At 41.2% G+C, this 16,814-nt stretch overlaps 1 protein-coding gene across 1 annotated transcript; it reads left to right on the forward strand.

Moving 5' to 3' along the window:
* The first annotated feature begins 396 nt into the window (after positions 1-396).
* On the forward strand, positions 397-6,598 carry LOC148041131 (uncharacterized). The gene is made up of 3 exons (XM_087677268.1): positions 397-948; positions 1,042-1,096; positions 5,910-6,598. The coding sequence occupies exons 1-3, from the start codon at positions 397-399 to the stop codon at positions 6,596-6,598; spliced, it is 1,296 nt and encodes a 431-aa protein (XP_087533394.1).
* The last annotated feature ends 10,216 nt before the right edge of the window (positions 6,599-16,814 follow it).

Genomic DNA, 16,814 nt, shown 5'->3' on the forward strand with positions numbered 1-16,814 from the left:
GATGACTTTAGTGTTTTTGGAAAGACAGAAGATCATCAGCAACATCTCAGATTGTGCTTTGAAAGATGCAGAGTGGCCAGGTTGAGCCTGAATCCTACCAAATGTGCATTTGCAGTTAAAAGGGGTATTTTACTGGGCCATATCATTTCAGAAGAAGGAATGCAGGTGGATCCTAAAAAGGTGGCAGCAATTCAAAAGGCTAAAGCACCAACTAATCTCAAGGAGTTAAGCAGATTTATGGGACAGATTAAGTGGCATAGTAGGTTTCTGAAATACTTGTCTCGTGTTTGTGTTCCATTAACTAAGCTAACAAAGAAGGATGTTCAGTTTTTTTGGTCAAAAGAACAGGAGAAAGCATTCAGATTACTCAAAAAGATGTTATAGGTGGCTCCTATTATGCAACCTCCTGATTGGAGTCTACCATTCCATGTCTTTGGAGATGCTTCTGATATAGCTGTAGGAGCAATGCTCATGCAGGAGAAACAGAAATGTTGGTTTAGACCAGTCTATTATGCCTCCAAAGTGATGACAGGAGCAGAGCGAAATTATTCTGTGACTGAAAGAGAATGTTTGGGTGTAATATTTGCCTTAAGAAAATTCAGACACTATCTTTTGGGTAATCCTATTGTTATTCATGTGGATCACCGAGCCCTCATTTATTTGGTGAACAAGCCTGAACCAACTGGAAGATTGGCAAGATGGATTTTGCTGCTACAGGAGTTTGATTATACTATTGTTCATAGGCCAGGCAGAGAACATCTGGTTGTTGATTATTTGAGCAGGTTGGAGACAGGAGAACCTCTAGAAGGAATTTCAGATGATTTACTTGATGCTGATCTGTTTCAGATTCAGCCAACTGGATCAGAGGACTGGTATGATCAAATGTTGCATTATCTTACAGAGGGAGTGTTTCCTAAAGGGATGACATCAGATTACAGAAGGAAGATGGTACTTAGAAGTAGCACTTTTTCTGTCATTGGAGGGTATCTTTATAAGAAGGGAGTGGATCAGATTCTCAGAAGATGTGTTCCTAATAGTTAGCAAACTTCAGTGTTGGCTGAGGCACATACAGGAGATGCTGGAGGACATTTCTCAGGTGAAATAACCAGCAGAAAAATATTTCAGAGTGGTCTATGGTGGCCTACAGTTATTAAGGATTCACATTTGTTTGCCAAGACTTGTGAGAAGTGTCAGAGGGATGGTTTTACTTTTTATCATTTTGATTTATATAATGCAACAACTAAAGTCCATTTTATAGATTTGAAACTAAGAGATCAAAAGAAGAATTCTTTTAATAATAATTTCATTCAAACTATCCATTTCACTTCAGTTTTTAATTAGAAAAACGAGAGTACCTAGTTCATAGAAGAAAGAAAGATCGTTGTTGTCTGTATTTGACAATGCTCATGCTTGCTCCTCCTCTTCCTTTAGACTCAGCAATCACAAAACCCATTACTCTCCTTCCTTCTTCACTAATATCTACTAATCTATTCTTAATCTTGTTGAAAATCTCTCTCTACACTATGAAATAGTCTCCTTCTCTTCAAATTTTACAAGTTTCACACTTGAATTGGTTCTTTTCAGCACTCTTCTACAACTCTGCCAAACCCACCCATAGCTTATTGACCTAAATTTTATGTATAAATGCCAAAGTATACCCACATTTTCTTTCCTTTCCAAAATGTCTACTAATTCCACTAAAAATCTCTCTTCGTATCTGCCTTTTATCACTTACTACTTTTCCACTTCCTAAATTTATTCATCCAAAATATCTCAACTCTCTCCGCTTCTAACTCCATCTTGGCATTATCAAATATTAATTTATGATCTAATTTCATATTAAATTTTATGAAAAATATTGCATAATACATAACCAAAAACATTACAATCACATGAAAAATAGTGTGAAAATAGCTCAAAATTAGAAGTTATGATTCTTCTCTCACCAACTTTAGTGAGCCCCCGCCGCGAACTAGTTAATAGGGAGCTGCTCCTAGCTTCAAAAGTTACCTTAATAACTACAACATCCATCGAGCCTTTGAGTTGAAAAAATAATTGTACTCTCCCCCTCCAAGCCACGAGTGTCCCTGCTAGCACAACACCATCGGCATCCAACCTGCAAGGAACACAAAGATGACTAGTAGATCCTAACAAATAATCGTCTCTTCCGTCTACAATGAAAACTAATATAATGTGGCAATTAAACTAAATCATGAACCACGATGCCCACTGACATGTATAACATTGTAATTCCCAAGTAAGAATCCAACCAAAAAGAAAACCATAAGAGTTCCTAGGTAACAAAACACCTCTCAGAGCAAAGAAATGCTACACTACTCTCCTTCCAGACATCCATGACAAGAACTCTTCTTATGTTTGAAAGACCAACACTAGATTTCAACAAAACTAAGCTAGGATGCACCACAAGATAGTCTTTAGGGAAGAACTGCTAATCCTCTATGAAATAAGGAAAAATATGGCTAGCTACTTGGTGCGCAGATCAGTCGTTGTATGCTCACGTAGTGAATCCTAGAAGGTCCCCAAGAACAATGAACTCTACCTTTTTGCATAAAAATCAATGTAAAAAGCATGAACGACAAGAGCAAGAGACCAATTGGGTTCAATCTCCCCCCATGCCTTGTGTGAGCGCTTCACAAAGCATGTATTTTATGTATATTTCCATCTTCATGCTCAATAATAGCCCAATTTACAAAAATATGACAAGCTTTTAGCTTTTTATCACATTTTTAAGTCATAATTAGTAGATATCATTAAATTTTACCTTTTAAAATAAGAAATTAATTAAAAAATAGTTAAAACATGATGAAATACACCTAATAATGAAATATTACCTTAAGATAAATAAGTTATTGAGAGATATAAGCATTTTAGTGGAAAAAAGGTAAATTTTTTATCATAATTAGTAATAATTAAGAAAATTAGAAAGATATTAATGATGATCTATTGAAAGAAATTTGAAACATGATTATGGAGACTTGCCTATAAATTTTTAAAAACTAATGGATCTCTAAATTTGAAGATATCTAATTTTTAAAGGGTTGAAATGCTAGTTCTTTAGTGTTTTTAGTGCCTAGTTAGTGAATATAAGGAGAAAATGATATTATTTAATGATAGAAATTGGTATGAAAGATGCATTTGCTATGGAGGGTTAATGGTTAAGAGTGTTTGAATTTTTGGAACTGAGAGTAATTATTATGAATAATTTTTTTGGATAGAAATAAATGAAAATTAAAAAGTTGAGATAAGAAAGAAATTTGTTAAAAGTTTGGAAAGAGATTATAATCTATTTCTTGGTTAGAGTAGTATGTTGCTAAAATTTTGTGGTTAATGGAGCTTATTAGAGGGTACTTCCTTTGTAAAATAAAGTTAAGGATATAAATACTAATTTGTGAATATTTAATATTTTATTAGATTATTAAAAAATATTAATAAATTTGAAAAATTTATTAAAACTTTTATAATGTCTTTTTCTTTGATTTGAATATGGAGAGAATTGGACTTAAATTGTTGATATTTTAGTTCAAATTGGAAAAGTTAATGCATGAAATTATAGAGATTAAAGTGAGTCTCAAGGCTGATCAGATCGCGATTTATAATGGAGTGCTGCAAAGAAAACAAAATACTAACTATTAAAAACATGATTGTCAGTACAAATAATATTGCAAAAAAATAAGCAAGCAAAATAAAAGAAAAAATTACAAAGTCCTCCAGATATGTCCTGTGGCCACCACTCCCAAGATGATGGACCACTCCAGCCTCTAGTCGTGCCCTCGCTGCCTCACGCTGGTGACTCCAACGTCCTGGAGAATCTATAGCCTCCTCCCTTAGTCGGTGCCAGTTGTCCACGTCTAGCCACTCGGGCTCTGCATCCCCACTCTTGAGTGCCTTGCGTGCATCCGATCGTCTGTGTGACATATATGCACGCATGTAGTCCATCATCCAACCCGTAGAAAATTTATCTATTGTGTCTAGAACTGGAAACTCCTCATGCGAGGATGCTACTATGTAGTCCTTGCTCCTCTCCGGTATGTTTTTCCAATGATCTAAGACGTTGTGTCGAAAAACTTGTTGAAACAACTCTCTCATGCGAGCCATCACCCTCCTCCCCTCATCATTCATGATGATGGCTCCTGACCTATCATCGACAAGATAGGCATATCCCTCTAGGGTATGCCTAAGATGGGTTCTCTCCCACTTTCGTCCATGCTCTTGGGCATATCCAAGAGACCCATGTACATCCAGTGTACCAACCGGGATAGTATCTATCGGTGTAGCACCCATAGGGGTACCACCTGCAGACGATTGAGCAAAAGCCGAAGTAACTAGACTAGACATCCCCACAAGTGCGACAAATCCTGGAGGTGATGCAACTCCAGCAGAACGACGAGACAGAGACACCGCATCCATGCCTCCACAATAACCACCTGAGCCACGCTCCCTGGAACCGCCACGATGTCATGCTGCTGCGCATCCGAGTCGTATACACCTCCATTTCTTTTGTTGTGCATTTATGTTATTTTCTGCGTGTGATTCATTGTGTGTGAGATGCATTATGATAATCTGCATCCAATGTATATATTCCATTAGTGTGTGTGTATGATTTTGTTTGGATGCATGATGTGTGTGTGCTAGAAAAATATGAAAAACTGATGCCAAAGGACATTATCAAGCTGATAATTTCAATGATGATCTCTAAGAAAAGTGCAGGGAATTATGGAATCAAAGGAAGGATTGTGGAAGTGATCATCTAAGTTCAAAATTTCCCATGACATAAAGTTGAAGGAAGTCTCTCAAAAGCTGCTTAAGCGAGCAAAGCACTAGTGGAGCACCGAGGGAGTATTTTGCCATCCAATTTTCAAGGTCGAAGTCGAAGTTTATGCACAGATTATTCATTGTAAAGCTGATTGACAAAGGGGCAATGCATGACTTCAAAGATAAATCTCAAAGTCAAAATCAATGTTGGTGCTTAGATCTTGAAAGGGTGTAAAGAAACTATTTTGTCAAAGAGGAGGTTTTTTTTAATCCCTGCTCAACTAAAAGAGGAGAAGGGGAGACTAATTTGGTTTCAAAAACCGTTTTTGGAGGGAAAAAGCATCTTTTGGTAAAAAAGCAAGGGATTTTTTTTAGGCGCCTTTGGGGAAGGGAAAAAAAGAAAGGACAGAACAGGGATTGGAGCCAGGTCTCTCGGCATAACTCTGATGAAAACGCTAGTATTGAAATTGGGCACTACCAGAACATGATGATGACAGCTCTCTGTTTTCGCTGCTGCGCCAGCTTCCTGTCGACACAATAGGTCGAGTGCTTGAACTTATATTACATTTGGAGCAGTACTGGTCTTCCCATCGTTTTTCCTATCCCATTCTATTTCTGACCAATGTATCATTAAGCACAATAGAGTTTGCAAAAAGCTTATTGGAGTGGATGAGTGATGCAATTGCCAAATCCTTCGAAAGTAATCAAGACAAGGCATTCCAATTGAAAGCCTTTCGAATATATTCCAAACAGAAAGAGTTGAATGCTGTGCCAACAGGCCTTTGCCTTCCCTCAAATTACTGATCATCCATGGATGGAGAGCGCTAAAGAAACTTTCCATGGGATGTTGCTAATTAAGGAGCAATATGAAGTACTGTATTTCTACGCTTTTGACTCTGAATTGCAGATTATAACTTCGTTTCCCTGCATCAGCATCAGTAGAAACCTCTAGAGCTGGAATTTGGGTGCTTCGTCATCAACAAATACTCCCGATGGAAACCAATGATAGTGGGTCCGAGATGAATGTCTCGACGATGCCTTTCTGTGTTAAGTTCAAGGAGAACACCAGCAGGAGCGACGCACAACAAAGAAGAAACTGGATGGGGGAGGTCTTTCCTGCGCTGGCATATGATCAGATATAGTTGGCAAGCTAATCAAAGATGGCAAACAAATCGAAGCCCTTTCATTTGCTAATGCATTTGAGCTTTTGGATCATTTTGAGCCCGTTTCACTACTCAAATCTTACCTTAAAGAGGCAAAGAAAGTAGTGCAGACTACTCTTAAGAATGGCAACAACTCAGTTGCAGCACAGAATGATGCCAATCAAAAAGAACTTGCAGCCATGCGAGCTGTTTTGAAGGCAATCAGTGAATACAAGCTTGAAGACAAGTATGCCCTTGCTCCCTTGGATAAAAGAATTGCACAACTAGAGAAGGCAAAGCTAGACAGAAAACGTTCTGCCAATGTTGGGAAGAGTGAACAAACTAAAAGGGTACGCACTAACAACGGAGGTACTGCATTTGGAAACCCTTATGAGAAACCCTCATTTCGTGGATCTGAGAAGGCCCAGTATACCAAAATAGGTATATCTACCTATGGTGCAGGGTTAGCTCAAGCTGGCTTTGATCATCATCCTCTCAGTGTTGGACATTATCCTGGTTACAGTGCTGGGAACAGGAGTCCTATTTCACTTCCAGGATCTTACTTGTATGACAATCTGGGCTACGGAACTTCAGCCTTCATCAATACTCCTAGCTCTTATAATGATTATGGATATGGATCAGGATTAGGAACTACACCATCTGGCTATCAATCGTACCTATAGAAATGTATGCTAATATTCCAATCTTTGTAAAGATCTCTTCACAAACAGCTTGTTATCTTCTGGCATTTTAAAAGGGGTCTTCCTTAAAAAACATAGACAGCCAGAATGATGAATAGTGGAGCAGGGAATGGGTGGTTGAATGGCCACAGCACAATGCCAGAAAGACCAGTAGTGTAGCAATATGTTTGTGGCTTAAGAGAAGTGCCTGCCTATCCTCTCTCAGAAATGAATACTCTCACTTTTTTTATGAAGACATTGGCTTTGTGGCCTACTAAACTCCTACTTTGTAAGGATTCCTGAAAATTTGTTCACAGACATTATTACCCAGCAGAATTTATCAAGTGCCAATGGAAAAACTGAATTCAAGCATCTATATGTAAAACTGAATATGTTCAGATTTTTCTGAACATGAGCTTCATGTAACTCACTTGACAAGAAATATAGTGTACTTTGGCATCAACAATTCAATTTTCTTCTTGTTAGTCTCTTCCATTGCTGTATCTTGAACCCCGTGTTCTGCAGCCCTTGCGTGAACTCTACGACAATGAGAGCGAGGAGTCGCACCTGTATCCCATGTGGACCACGGAATCACTACATCCATATCTCTATAGCATCCCCCTGACCCTAAAGCACTCCCTTCCTTTGGCCCAAGTCTGGAGTGTTGACCTCATCTGCTCGAAGCTGAAGCATCTGATCGGGTCAAAGTAGATCTAATAGAGCGGCCTGTGTTCGAGACAGCTCGTGGTCTGCCATGTCTTTGAATCTTGCCATCTAATCTAGAGATATGCATGTGAAGATATCCTGCAACTCCTCATCGATCATCCCTCGACTCATCCTGAAAAGGTCACCTCCTGCACAGACAAAAAATGATGTTAGCATAATCAATTTAAATCATACAAAGCATGGTAATATAAATCCTAAAAAATTGATCTCACTTAAAATGCATATCTGATGTACCCTTATAAGCGATTAGTCAACGAATTGAGTAAGTGGATGCTCCAAGTATGAAGTATCCTATGGTCCCATGTCAATCTCCTAACACAACTCTGCATACACTGGAAGGTCGATAGACATATCACCACAAAAGGATGAGTCCACCTTGTTCTCAAAGAATTCTTGGACTCTTGTATTTCCATCATTATTAGCCGATACTGGCTCCTCTACATGCTCCAAGCTTTTGGTGGTCTCCACCCCTTGCAATATTGGCCCCTCTATTTGCATATTGTCCTCATCTATGCTTGCAACATCACTTTGATCATATACTCTTGCACTTCGGGGAGTTGAAGGTATAACATACAACCATGGAGGTTGTCGGGGGTTTGGATAGAAAAGCGATTCACCTTCTCCTCCATTGCAGCATCCATTCTTTTTTCTACCCCATTTCCAACCACCATATCTCCGGTCAATCTATCATTGTCCTTGAGCAACCATAGTATTTTTTTATCTGGATCCACCGTTGGTAGCCATTGTGAAATATGCACTAGTGCCTCAAACACCAACCAACCTTCAACCATGCTACCTTTTGGCCGAGCTTGTTGTCGCACAAAGCCTTTGAGGGTTTTCATGAAGTGCTCTAAGAAGAACATCCATCGCGTATGGACACGTCCAACAATCTCCACTTCATCTACAAGATGCACAATAAGGTGGATTTGTATCGTGAGCATGCTGGTAGGCAGGTATTTCTCAAAGAGACAGACCGTCTTCACTGCTCCGCACCTCGTGAATTCAATAGAGGACATCTTAATCTCCTTCTGTGAGATCCATTGCACCAAAGTCAACAACCTATAAATGGCCCCACGTATTTCTGGAGTAAGGCATCCTGCTATCGTGATCGGTAGTACAAGCTGCCACAAATGAGAAAGCATTATGAACAATGGCTACACTCCAAATAGCAAAATGCACACGCCAATTACAATCCATTCGTAGTACAAATCTGACATATCTTATGCCAATCATGGGATTTTAGCCCTGATAATTGGTCGTCTTTAGAAAATGGAGACCTGAGAGAACGCATCATACCTGTCGGATTGTGGATAGACTTGACTTGCTTCACAATGCGCTCTTCTTTAGTGGACAAAAACCAAGGAGCGTGAGGTAGCTGCACGCGACCATCAACACTTGACTGTGGCTAAAGCGCCTCCATCTTGCCTACCTCCTTCAAATCCATTTGTGCCCCTATAGTGTCTCTCTTTCCTGTGATGTGGTCTTATAGCAAGCTGCCCACATTCTTGAAAATATGCATGGGATCCAACAAGTGGTTGATCTGTAAGTGAGTCCAATATGGCAACTCATAGAAAACTGAGAACCGTCGCATTCTGTTTGGATGTGACTCCGCGTGGACCATTTTCAGCTTGTACTAGCTTGCGACATTCATATGTGTTGGAGGACGTCCAAGAAAACCTTCCTTGAGTTCATGACCCTTTGGTAAGAAAGCGGCATGTCCTTGATATACCATCTTCTTCATGGTTCGTGACCTTTGGGAGTCTAACTGTGGCCCACACAATGGACATGCATAATAACCTGAGGTAACCAGACCTGTTCCAACACCATGACCTAGTGAATACAAGCTTGAACAAGATAAAATATAGATATTACCAATGAGAACAGAAGCCTATTTACCTAAGAACTCTCCAAATCCCGGAAAGTCATGCATCATCCACATGAGAATGGCTCGAATATTGGCAGACCGCTGAGCACTTGCTCATATCTTGCATGGTGACCCCCTCCTCCCAAAAAATCTTAAGCTCATCGACTAATGGACGAAGATACACGTCCATATTTTTGACTTTGTAGTGGTAGGGGACAAGTAAGCTAAGAATGAGATGTCCTTTCTTCATAGAAAGCCATGGAGGGATATTGTAGTTGACAAGGACTATAGGCCACACACTGTAAGAAGTTGAGCGCGCAGACCGAATGGGTTCACGCCATCCATTGCAAGATCGAGCCAAAGATTCCTTGGCTCTCGGTCAAAGTCTAGGAATGTGGCTCCATGCACGTGAATCCGTTGATATTCATTGAACTCTATATGTGGACCTATTCTATACATGCCACATTGTCAAGCTCGCCATGCCGGACGTAAAAACATGTGGTTTATGCGGGGGATAAGCGGAAAGTGTCTCAGAACTTTTTGAGGGATGGTTTGCCCTTGCAAGTCCTATCGATACCTGTGAGCACCACACTTTGGACATGTCTCCATAGTCTCGTATTCTCCTCGGAAACGGTATGCAATCGTTGATACATGCATGGATGATATTGTAGTCCATGCCAAGCTTTCGTAAAACATGTCGTGCATCATCATGAGACTCAGACATGGTATTTGCAAGTGGTAATATATGCTATTTCAGTAACCTGAAAAAAATCATAAAACACCTTGAAAAAGCACAAATGTTTTTAGTGATAGTGCTGAAAAGAAATCAAGGAAGCATACGTACAAGGTGCCTAAACAACTCGGTCACACTCGTATCGCTCCACCCATATTTTTCTTGCACACTTAGGAGTGCAAGTAGTGTCTTCAGGTGAGATACTTGGCACCCATCATATAATGGTATGGATGCTTCCTCTCTAAGTGGATTAGAAGTTTCAACATCCATGGGAATCAATGCATCAATCATTGCCTCCATCTCAGGCTCCAAGATTGTAGGTAGGTCTGGAAGGTTGCCTGTCTCCTCTGGTATTGATGGTATAGATTGTGTAGTACCTTCCAAGTGGTGGATTGGCTTAGGAACTCCATCCATTGCACGCCCATGAACTCTTCTAATTGGCTACAAAGGGTGCACTCCTCCTCGGGATAAGACGTCACCTCCTTGGATAGAAAATTTTCCAGCCACACCCAATCTTCTTGTATATGGTATTCAATTAGCTTGCAAGTACAATACATGATGGATATTAACTTTTCTTACCGTTTGCTGAAAATTCAAAATCATTTGGTCAATGATCTCATATTGAAACTCGTCGAAGCGTCGTATGTGTTCTATAGACAATCGATGCTTTCGTTTAATTGCCAGCTTGCATTGAGAGCAAGGACATGGGACATGCTGATTAAGATATGCCTCGCGATCTTGAACAACAAGACCTTCATCATTTTCCATTTTGTCTACGTTACGACAAACAATTTGTTTTTGTTATCATTCTTTTTTTCTTTCTTAAATTGTTTGAGAAGGGATTTCTTCTCTTATCACTCAGTAAAAATTAACGTATGTAAAGTCTCCACCCAGCCACCCACAGATTAACATATATATGTCGAAGTATTTCTCGTCTCGTGGTGTTGCACTAGACCTCGCCACCACTCTCTCTTTGTTTTTAATCCATTCATTATCTCCTCTCCATCCATCTCTCTCTCTTTTTCTCTTTCTTTATTATGTTGTATGTTTATTCTCTCTCTCTCTCTCGTTCTTTCTTCTTTTTTCTCTTCCTCCCCCTCTCTCATTTGCTTTAACGATCACGGCTATAACTATGATGAAGACCATGACCACGACCATGACCACGACCACGACCATGTACCACGTACCACTACCACTACCACTACCACGACTACAACCACCACTACGACCACCACATCTACCACTACCAATACCACTACCACGACTACGACCACTATAATAAATAAGAAAAGAAGAAAAAAAAACAACATTAACAACAATAACTACTACTACTACAATAAACAAGAAAAGAAGAAAAAACTACTACTACTACTACAAAAAAAACAAGAAAACTAAACAATAATAAACAAGAAAAGAAAAAAAACTAGTACTACTACTACTACTACAACAAACAACAATAATTAATTTTCTTTTCTCTCTTCCTCTCCCTCTCTCATTTCCTCTCCCTCCCTCACCCTCTCCCTCTCTTTCCCTATCAGGTTTAATGTTTTTTCTCTCTTTTTCTCTCTTTTTCTCTCTCCTCTCCCTCTCTCATTTCCTTTTCTCTCTTTCTCTTCCCCTCTCATTTCCTTTTCTCTCTTTCTCTCCCTCTCTCATTTCCTCTCCCTCCCTCACCCTCTCCCTCTCTTTCTCTCTTTCCCTATTATGTTTAGTGTCTTTTCTCTCTCCTATCCCTCTCTCGTTTCCTTTTCTCTCTTCCTCTCCCTCTCTCATTTCCTCTCCCTACCTCACTCTATGAAGGGGAGCTACAAGCTCTACCCCAAGACCTACGGACCGCTTATTGCTTTAAGCATTTCAAGCTGAGCGGCCATGGCTACCTCTCACATAGCCGACGCGCCATGCCTACCTTACGAGTGTAGTGAGCTTACCTTGATGCTCGATCGAGTACCCTCCTCTCTCTTGCACACCGGTAGATCCATGATCCTTGTGGCAAGCTCAAGCAACCTCAATCCCTCTCCCATGAGCTCCATCCTCCATAGCCACGCATGAGACAAGGGAAGAGAAGAGAAGAGAAGAAGATGGAGAGAGGAGATGGAGAGCTTCTTCTCCAGGATCCCTCACTCTCACACACTCACTCTCTCACCCTCTCACACTCCCTCACTTCCTTTCTCAAGCACAAGCAAGAAGGCAAGAAACAAGAGAAGAAGAAGAAGCAGCTTTTGCCACACACAAGAATGAGCTTCTCATTCACTTTTGAACTTTATATACATGCCCTCCCTTCTTTGGGCAGTCATCCCCTTTTTTACATGGCCAGCCATTGGCCTAAGCCCATTTCTCATTTTCCACCATTCTAATTTATCCTATTCCCAACTAATGCATACAATTTGCACAGGAGCGAGCCTAGCATTCTTTTACAAGGATTCGGGAGCGCTTCCACATTTAATGGTGCACTTTTTACTCTTTTGCTTTCTCAGGGCGACACTGAGACTTTTTGGGGGTCGTGCCCGAACATTTAAATTTTTCAGGGTTTGGTTACCGGTCAAGGTGCCTTTTCCTTCTTTTATCCCGCGCCTTTTTTGCTATTTCATTTTTTCCATTTTCCTGCTCCTCTGTTCCATTTTGCCGCTCCTTTGTGCTGCGGTAAACACGGTAAACATTACCCCTCTTCTAGCCAAGTGCCAGTCCCATGGCACTGCGGTGGGAAGTAGTGGGATAGTTGGGTCTACTGCTAAGCGGAACTGGTAGGTAGATGACACTGATTCAAAGGTGAGGGTGTGAATGAGAGGTGATGGAGATTCATGACGATGACCAGGAGAGATTCCGGTGTGCTTTAGGCTTCATGAATATGCTCGGCATTTCTCACACAGTTGTGGCTTCCATTCTGCGATGGCTGATAGGGGTTCCAGTTGGCTGGTGAAAAATATGTAGCCGGTCATCCCTTGAGGATCAGAAACGCTTGATCAATAAGCAATCCCTTAGGAGGATGGTGTTGGAGGAATTTATCTTGGAGAAGCCCCCCGAACTCTGCCTTGACAAAGATATGCTTTGTCTTCGCATTGAAGATCTGTGTCTTTGATTTGAAGATCTTTGTCTTTTATTTGAAGATCTTTGTCTCTGATTTCAAGATCTTCAGTGCTGCGTTGAAGATCTTCAACCTTGCATTGAAAATCTTCAGGCTTGTGGAATCAATAAGCAATCCGTAGATCTTGAGGTGTTAGGCATGCATCTTTGGAAGATGAGGTTCCAGAATCTATGCCAAATGGAAGATCTATTACTGAGTACTTCTTTTACTTGACTTGGTTCAGTCATAGTAGCCATCAGCAGGCAGATGGTTGGCGACATGAAGCATGTTGGTCCGTCCAATCCGATGCAGAAAAGCTCCTGAAACAGCAGCAATGGTGTCATGTCCGACACATGGAAAAAGTTTTGGTCATTAAAGAATGCCATGGATGATCTTTTTTAGCTAAGTAGCCAATTCTTGAAACACGAACATAACCTGCAAGAAAAGTTGTGCACTCCCTAAGGGGTGTGTCTGCCTCACCGTGTAGTGCATGGTGCCCGTGGCAGTGGAACTGGAGACGGGTCTAACCTTGAGTAAGCCCTTGGTAATGTCCCACACTTGAGGACCCAGTTCATGTGTCATTGAAGGTGCAGTGCAAATCTTAGGGTGACAGACTTGAAAGTCCTGCCCTTGATGTGCCCTAACTGTGAAGTGGGAAAGGGGCTAGGGAGAACCCTAGATGTAGTGACTATGGTGCACAACAAGGCAAAGGGAAGTTGCAAGCTCATCATGTGAAGTCTTCTCTCTCTTAACTTTGCTTAGTAGTAGATTCATCATTTGTCTTTACTATTCTTTGCTATTGTCTCTTCTTTCCAGTTCACCTTTTCTTTTGGTGCCTTGTGGCTTTTTTTTTTTAAAGAGGTTATACATAGATGCATGTGATACAAGGGCATGATGGGAGTTTAATCCTCGTAATCGGAATGGCGGGTAGGGGATGGTGGAGGGCGAGGGGCTTTGTTAAGGAATCTGCGGCTTAGCATGTAGCCCTTGAGATTGAGGCAGGTCTTGAGAGTGGTGGTGGAAAGAAAAGGGTGGCTGCACTGTGTGAATTTACTATCGCTCATATCCTCAAGTAGTGCAATACAGAAGGATGGCAAAAGAGTAGCGCGCATCATGAGGTGAGTCATGATGCTGCTATCTATGGCATTGGGGTCGAAGTAAAGGGGTGGAAGGTGGTGTTCTTGAGGTGTGGGCTCTTGGTAGATTAGGATTCTAATTAGTCTAAGATAATTACAGGTTGTTATGAAGGCGGGGTCAGGACAGGATGTGGACTCACTAAGGAATCTATCTATGGAACTGTACAAATTAGGGAGGGTAAATACAAGGGCATCTTTATAGGAGGTGCTATTGGGGTCATAGATGATAGGGAAGTCAAACCTCCCATGGATGGATGGATTAAAATCCACGCCTACCCTTCGAGGATATGGCATGAAGGTGGGGTCGTTTCTCTCAGAAGGAAGGGTGTTACAAAACGCCATCCAAGCATCAAGGTTGACATAAAAAATGTGTCTTCTCCAGGTGGGTTGGCAATTTTAGCCCTCCACCGATCTAGGCACCTGGAAGACTTTATCATGCCAAAAATCGTATTCCTTGGTGTTAAGATTGTGGGAGAGAAGGAAGGAGTCTCGCTTGAAGCTTTCTTTCTTGCACAATGGGGGAAGACACACAAGGGTGGAGGCTGAAAACAGTTTTCCTCTTCTTAGTTGTGTAAGCCAAAAGAACTCTAGTACAAAGAAATAGAAGAACCCTCTATATGGGTCTCAAACCAAACTCAACTAACTAAGGTGGCATACTAACTGAGCCATGAACTAGAGTAGATAAGGATAGCTATTATGTAGCTATTATTCATGGGCGGTGTACCAACCGCGTCTGCAACTGACAAGTCGGTGACATAAATACACAACGGTCACCCTGGCGTATCACGAGTGGAGCTCGATATCTCAACACTCCCCCTCGAGCTCAATCCCAATTCCTGCACACCAAGCAGGTCTCTGAACTTGCGCAGCTTCTCTGCGCCCAATGCCTTCATGAATATGTCAGCTACCTGATCCTCTGTGCTGACATAAACTAGATCAATAAGACCTAGTAAAACCCTCTCTCGCACATAGTGATAATGCACCTCAATGTGCTTTGTTCTAGCATGATAGACTGGGTTATTTGCCAAGTGTATACTACTCATGTTGTCACAATAAATGACAACTGGTCCATCTGTAGACTGATGCATATCATAAAGTAGCTTATGCAACCAAGCTACCTCACATGCAGCCATTGCTGCACCCCTGTACTCAGCCTCTGTGCTCGACAAGGCAATTGTAGGCTGTTTCTTGCTGCTCCAAGTGACTGTAGCACTCCCAAAAGAGAACACATATCCACTGGTAGATCGTCTATCAGAAATACTACTAGCCCAATCAGCATCAGTGTATCCATGCAGCTGTATCTGAACCCCAGTCTCATAAAATAGTCCATACTGCAATGTGGACTTCACATACCTGAGTATGCGTCTAGCCGCATCTAAATGTGGTTTCCTTGGAGCCTGCATAAACTGACTTACCAATCCAACAGGATAGCTCAAATCTGGCCTGGTAGTAGTCATATAAATCAAACTTCCTACTATGCGTCTGTACATAGTAGGGTCTTCTAGAAGCTCACCTGCATCTGTGCTCAGCTTCACATTTTGCTCCAAAGGAACTGAAATAGGCTTACAGCCTGTCATCCCATATTTGGACAGCATGTCCAATCCATACTGCCTCTGCAAGAGTTGTATCCCACTTGGTGATCTAATCACCTCAATGCCCAAGAAATAACGCAGCTCTCCCAAATCCTTCATCTCAAACTTCTGCTTCAATAGCATTTTCACATGAAGGATATCTTCATCACTGTCACCTAACATAATCAAATCATCAACATAAATGACAAGTAGCATAATACCTTTCTCTGTTTTTCTCACATAAAGTGAGAAATCTGCCTTGGAAATCTGAAAGCCAATAGTGACAAGATACTGTCCTATCTTGTCAAACCATGCTCTAGGTGCTTGCTTCAAGCCATACAAGGCTTTGTTCAACCTGCAAACAAGCTCAGGATGAACAGCATGCACATAACCTGGTGGCTGCTCCATATAGACCTCTTCTTGCAAATCACCATGCAAGAAGGCATTCTTTACATCCATCTGATGTAAAGACCATCCCTTTGATGCAGCCATAGCAATGACTGCTCTTACAGTTGCCATCCTTGCAACTGGACTGAATGTTTCTTCATAGTCAATGCCATATGTTTGTGCATACCCCTTGACTACAAATCTTGCCTTGTATTTGTTCACAGAACCATCTGCATTGTGCTTCACCTTATAAACCCACTTACAACCAATTGCATTCTTACCTTTAGGCAAAGGTACTAACTCCCATGTAGCATTTGCTTCCAAGGCATCCATTTCTTCATCCATGGCTTTCTCCCATTTTTCTTTTCCCATGGCTTGCTCAAAAGATGTGGGTTCTGGTTCCTGTATCACTTTGACCATATATGCATAGTGAATGGCTGTAAATCCATCATATTTCAGCCTATCCACAGGATATCTAGCTCTCGTAGACCTGCGCAAAGTAGATTCACTCCCAGGTGCTCTAAAAACATCCCTGGTCTTCCTTACTCCAGGTGTAACAATAGAAGGAATACCCAACTCATCATCAATGCTCTGTTCTGAGCCACTGGATTCACCATCCACATAAGAGTGACCTGCATTCACATCAAACATGGACTGATCAACCTTCTCTTTTTCTTTTCGTGATACCTGCATACCACTATCTGCATTACTTTGAGAAGATTCTCCTGATCTCAATTTGCC

Source organism: Lygodium microphyllum, chromosome 1, assembly GCF_053477565.2.
Source record: "Lygodium microphyllum isolate KBCC chromosome 1, Lygodium_microphyllum_v1.1.10, whole genome shotgun sequence".
NCBI lineage: Eukaryota > Viridiplantae > Streptophyta > Polypodiopsida > Schizaeales > Lygodiaceae > Lygodium > Lygodium microphyllum.

Bases quoted from the DNA above. Each gene is read 5' to 3' on its own strand.
- LOC148041131 (XM_087677268.1), top strand. From the start codon at position 397: ATGCAACCTCCTGATTGGAGTCTACCATTCCATGTCTTTGGAGATGCT. The intron at 949-1,041 runs GTACTTAGAAGT...CCTAATAGTTAG, and splicing joins CAGATTACAGAAGGAAGATG to CAAACTTCAGTGTTGGCTGA. The intron at 1,097-5,909 runs GTGAAATAACCA...GCATATGATCAG, and splicing joins TGCTGGAGGACATTTCTCAG to ATATAGTTGGCAAGCTAATC.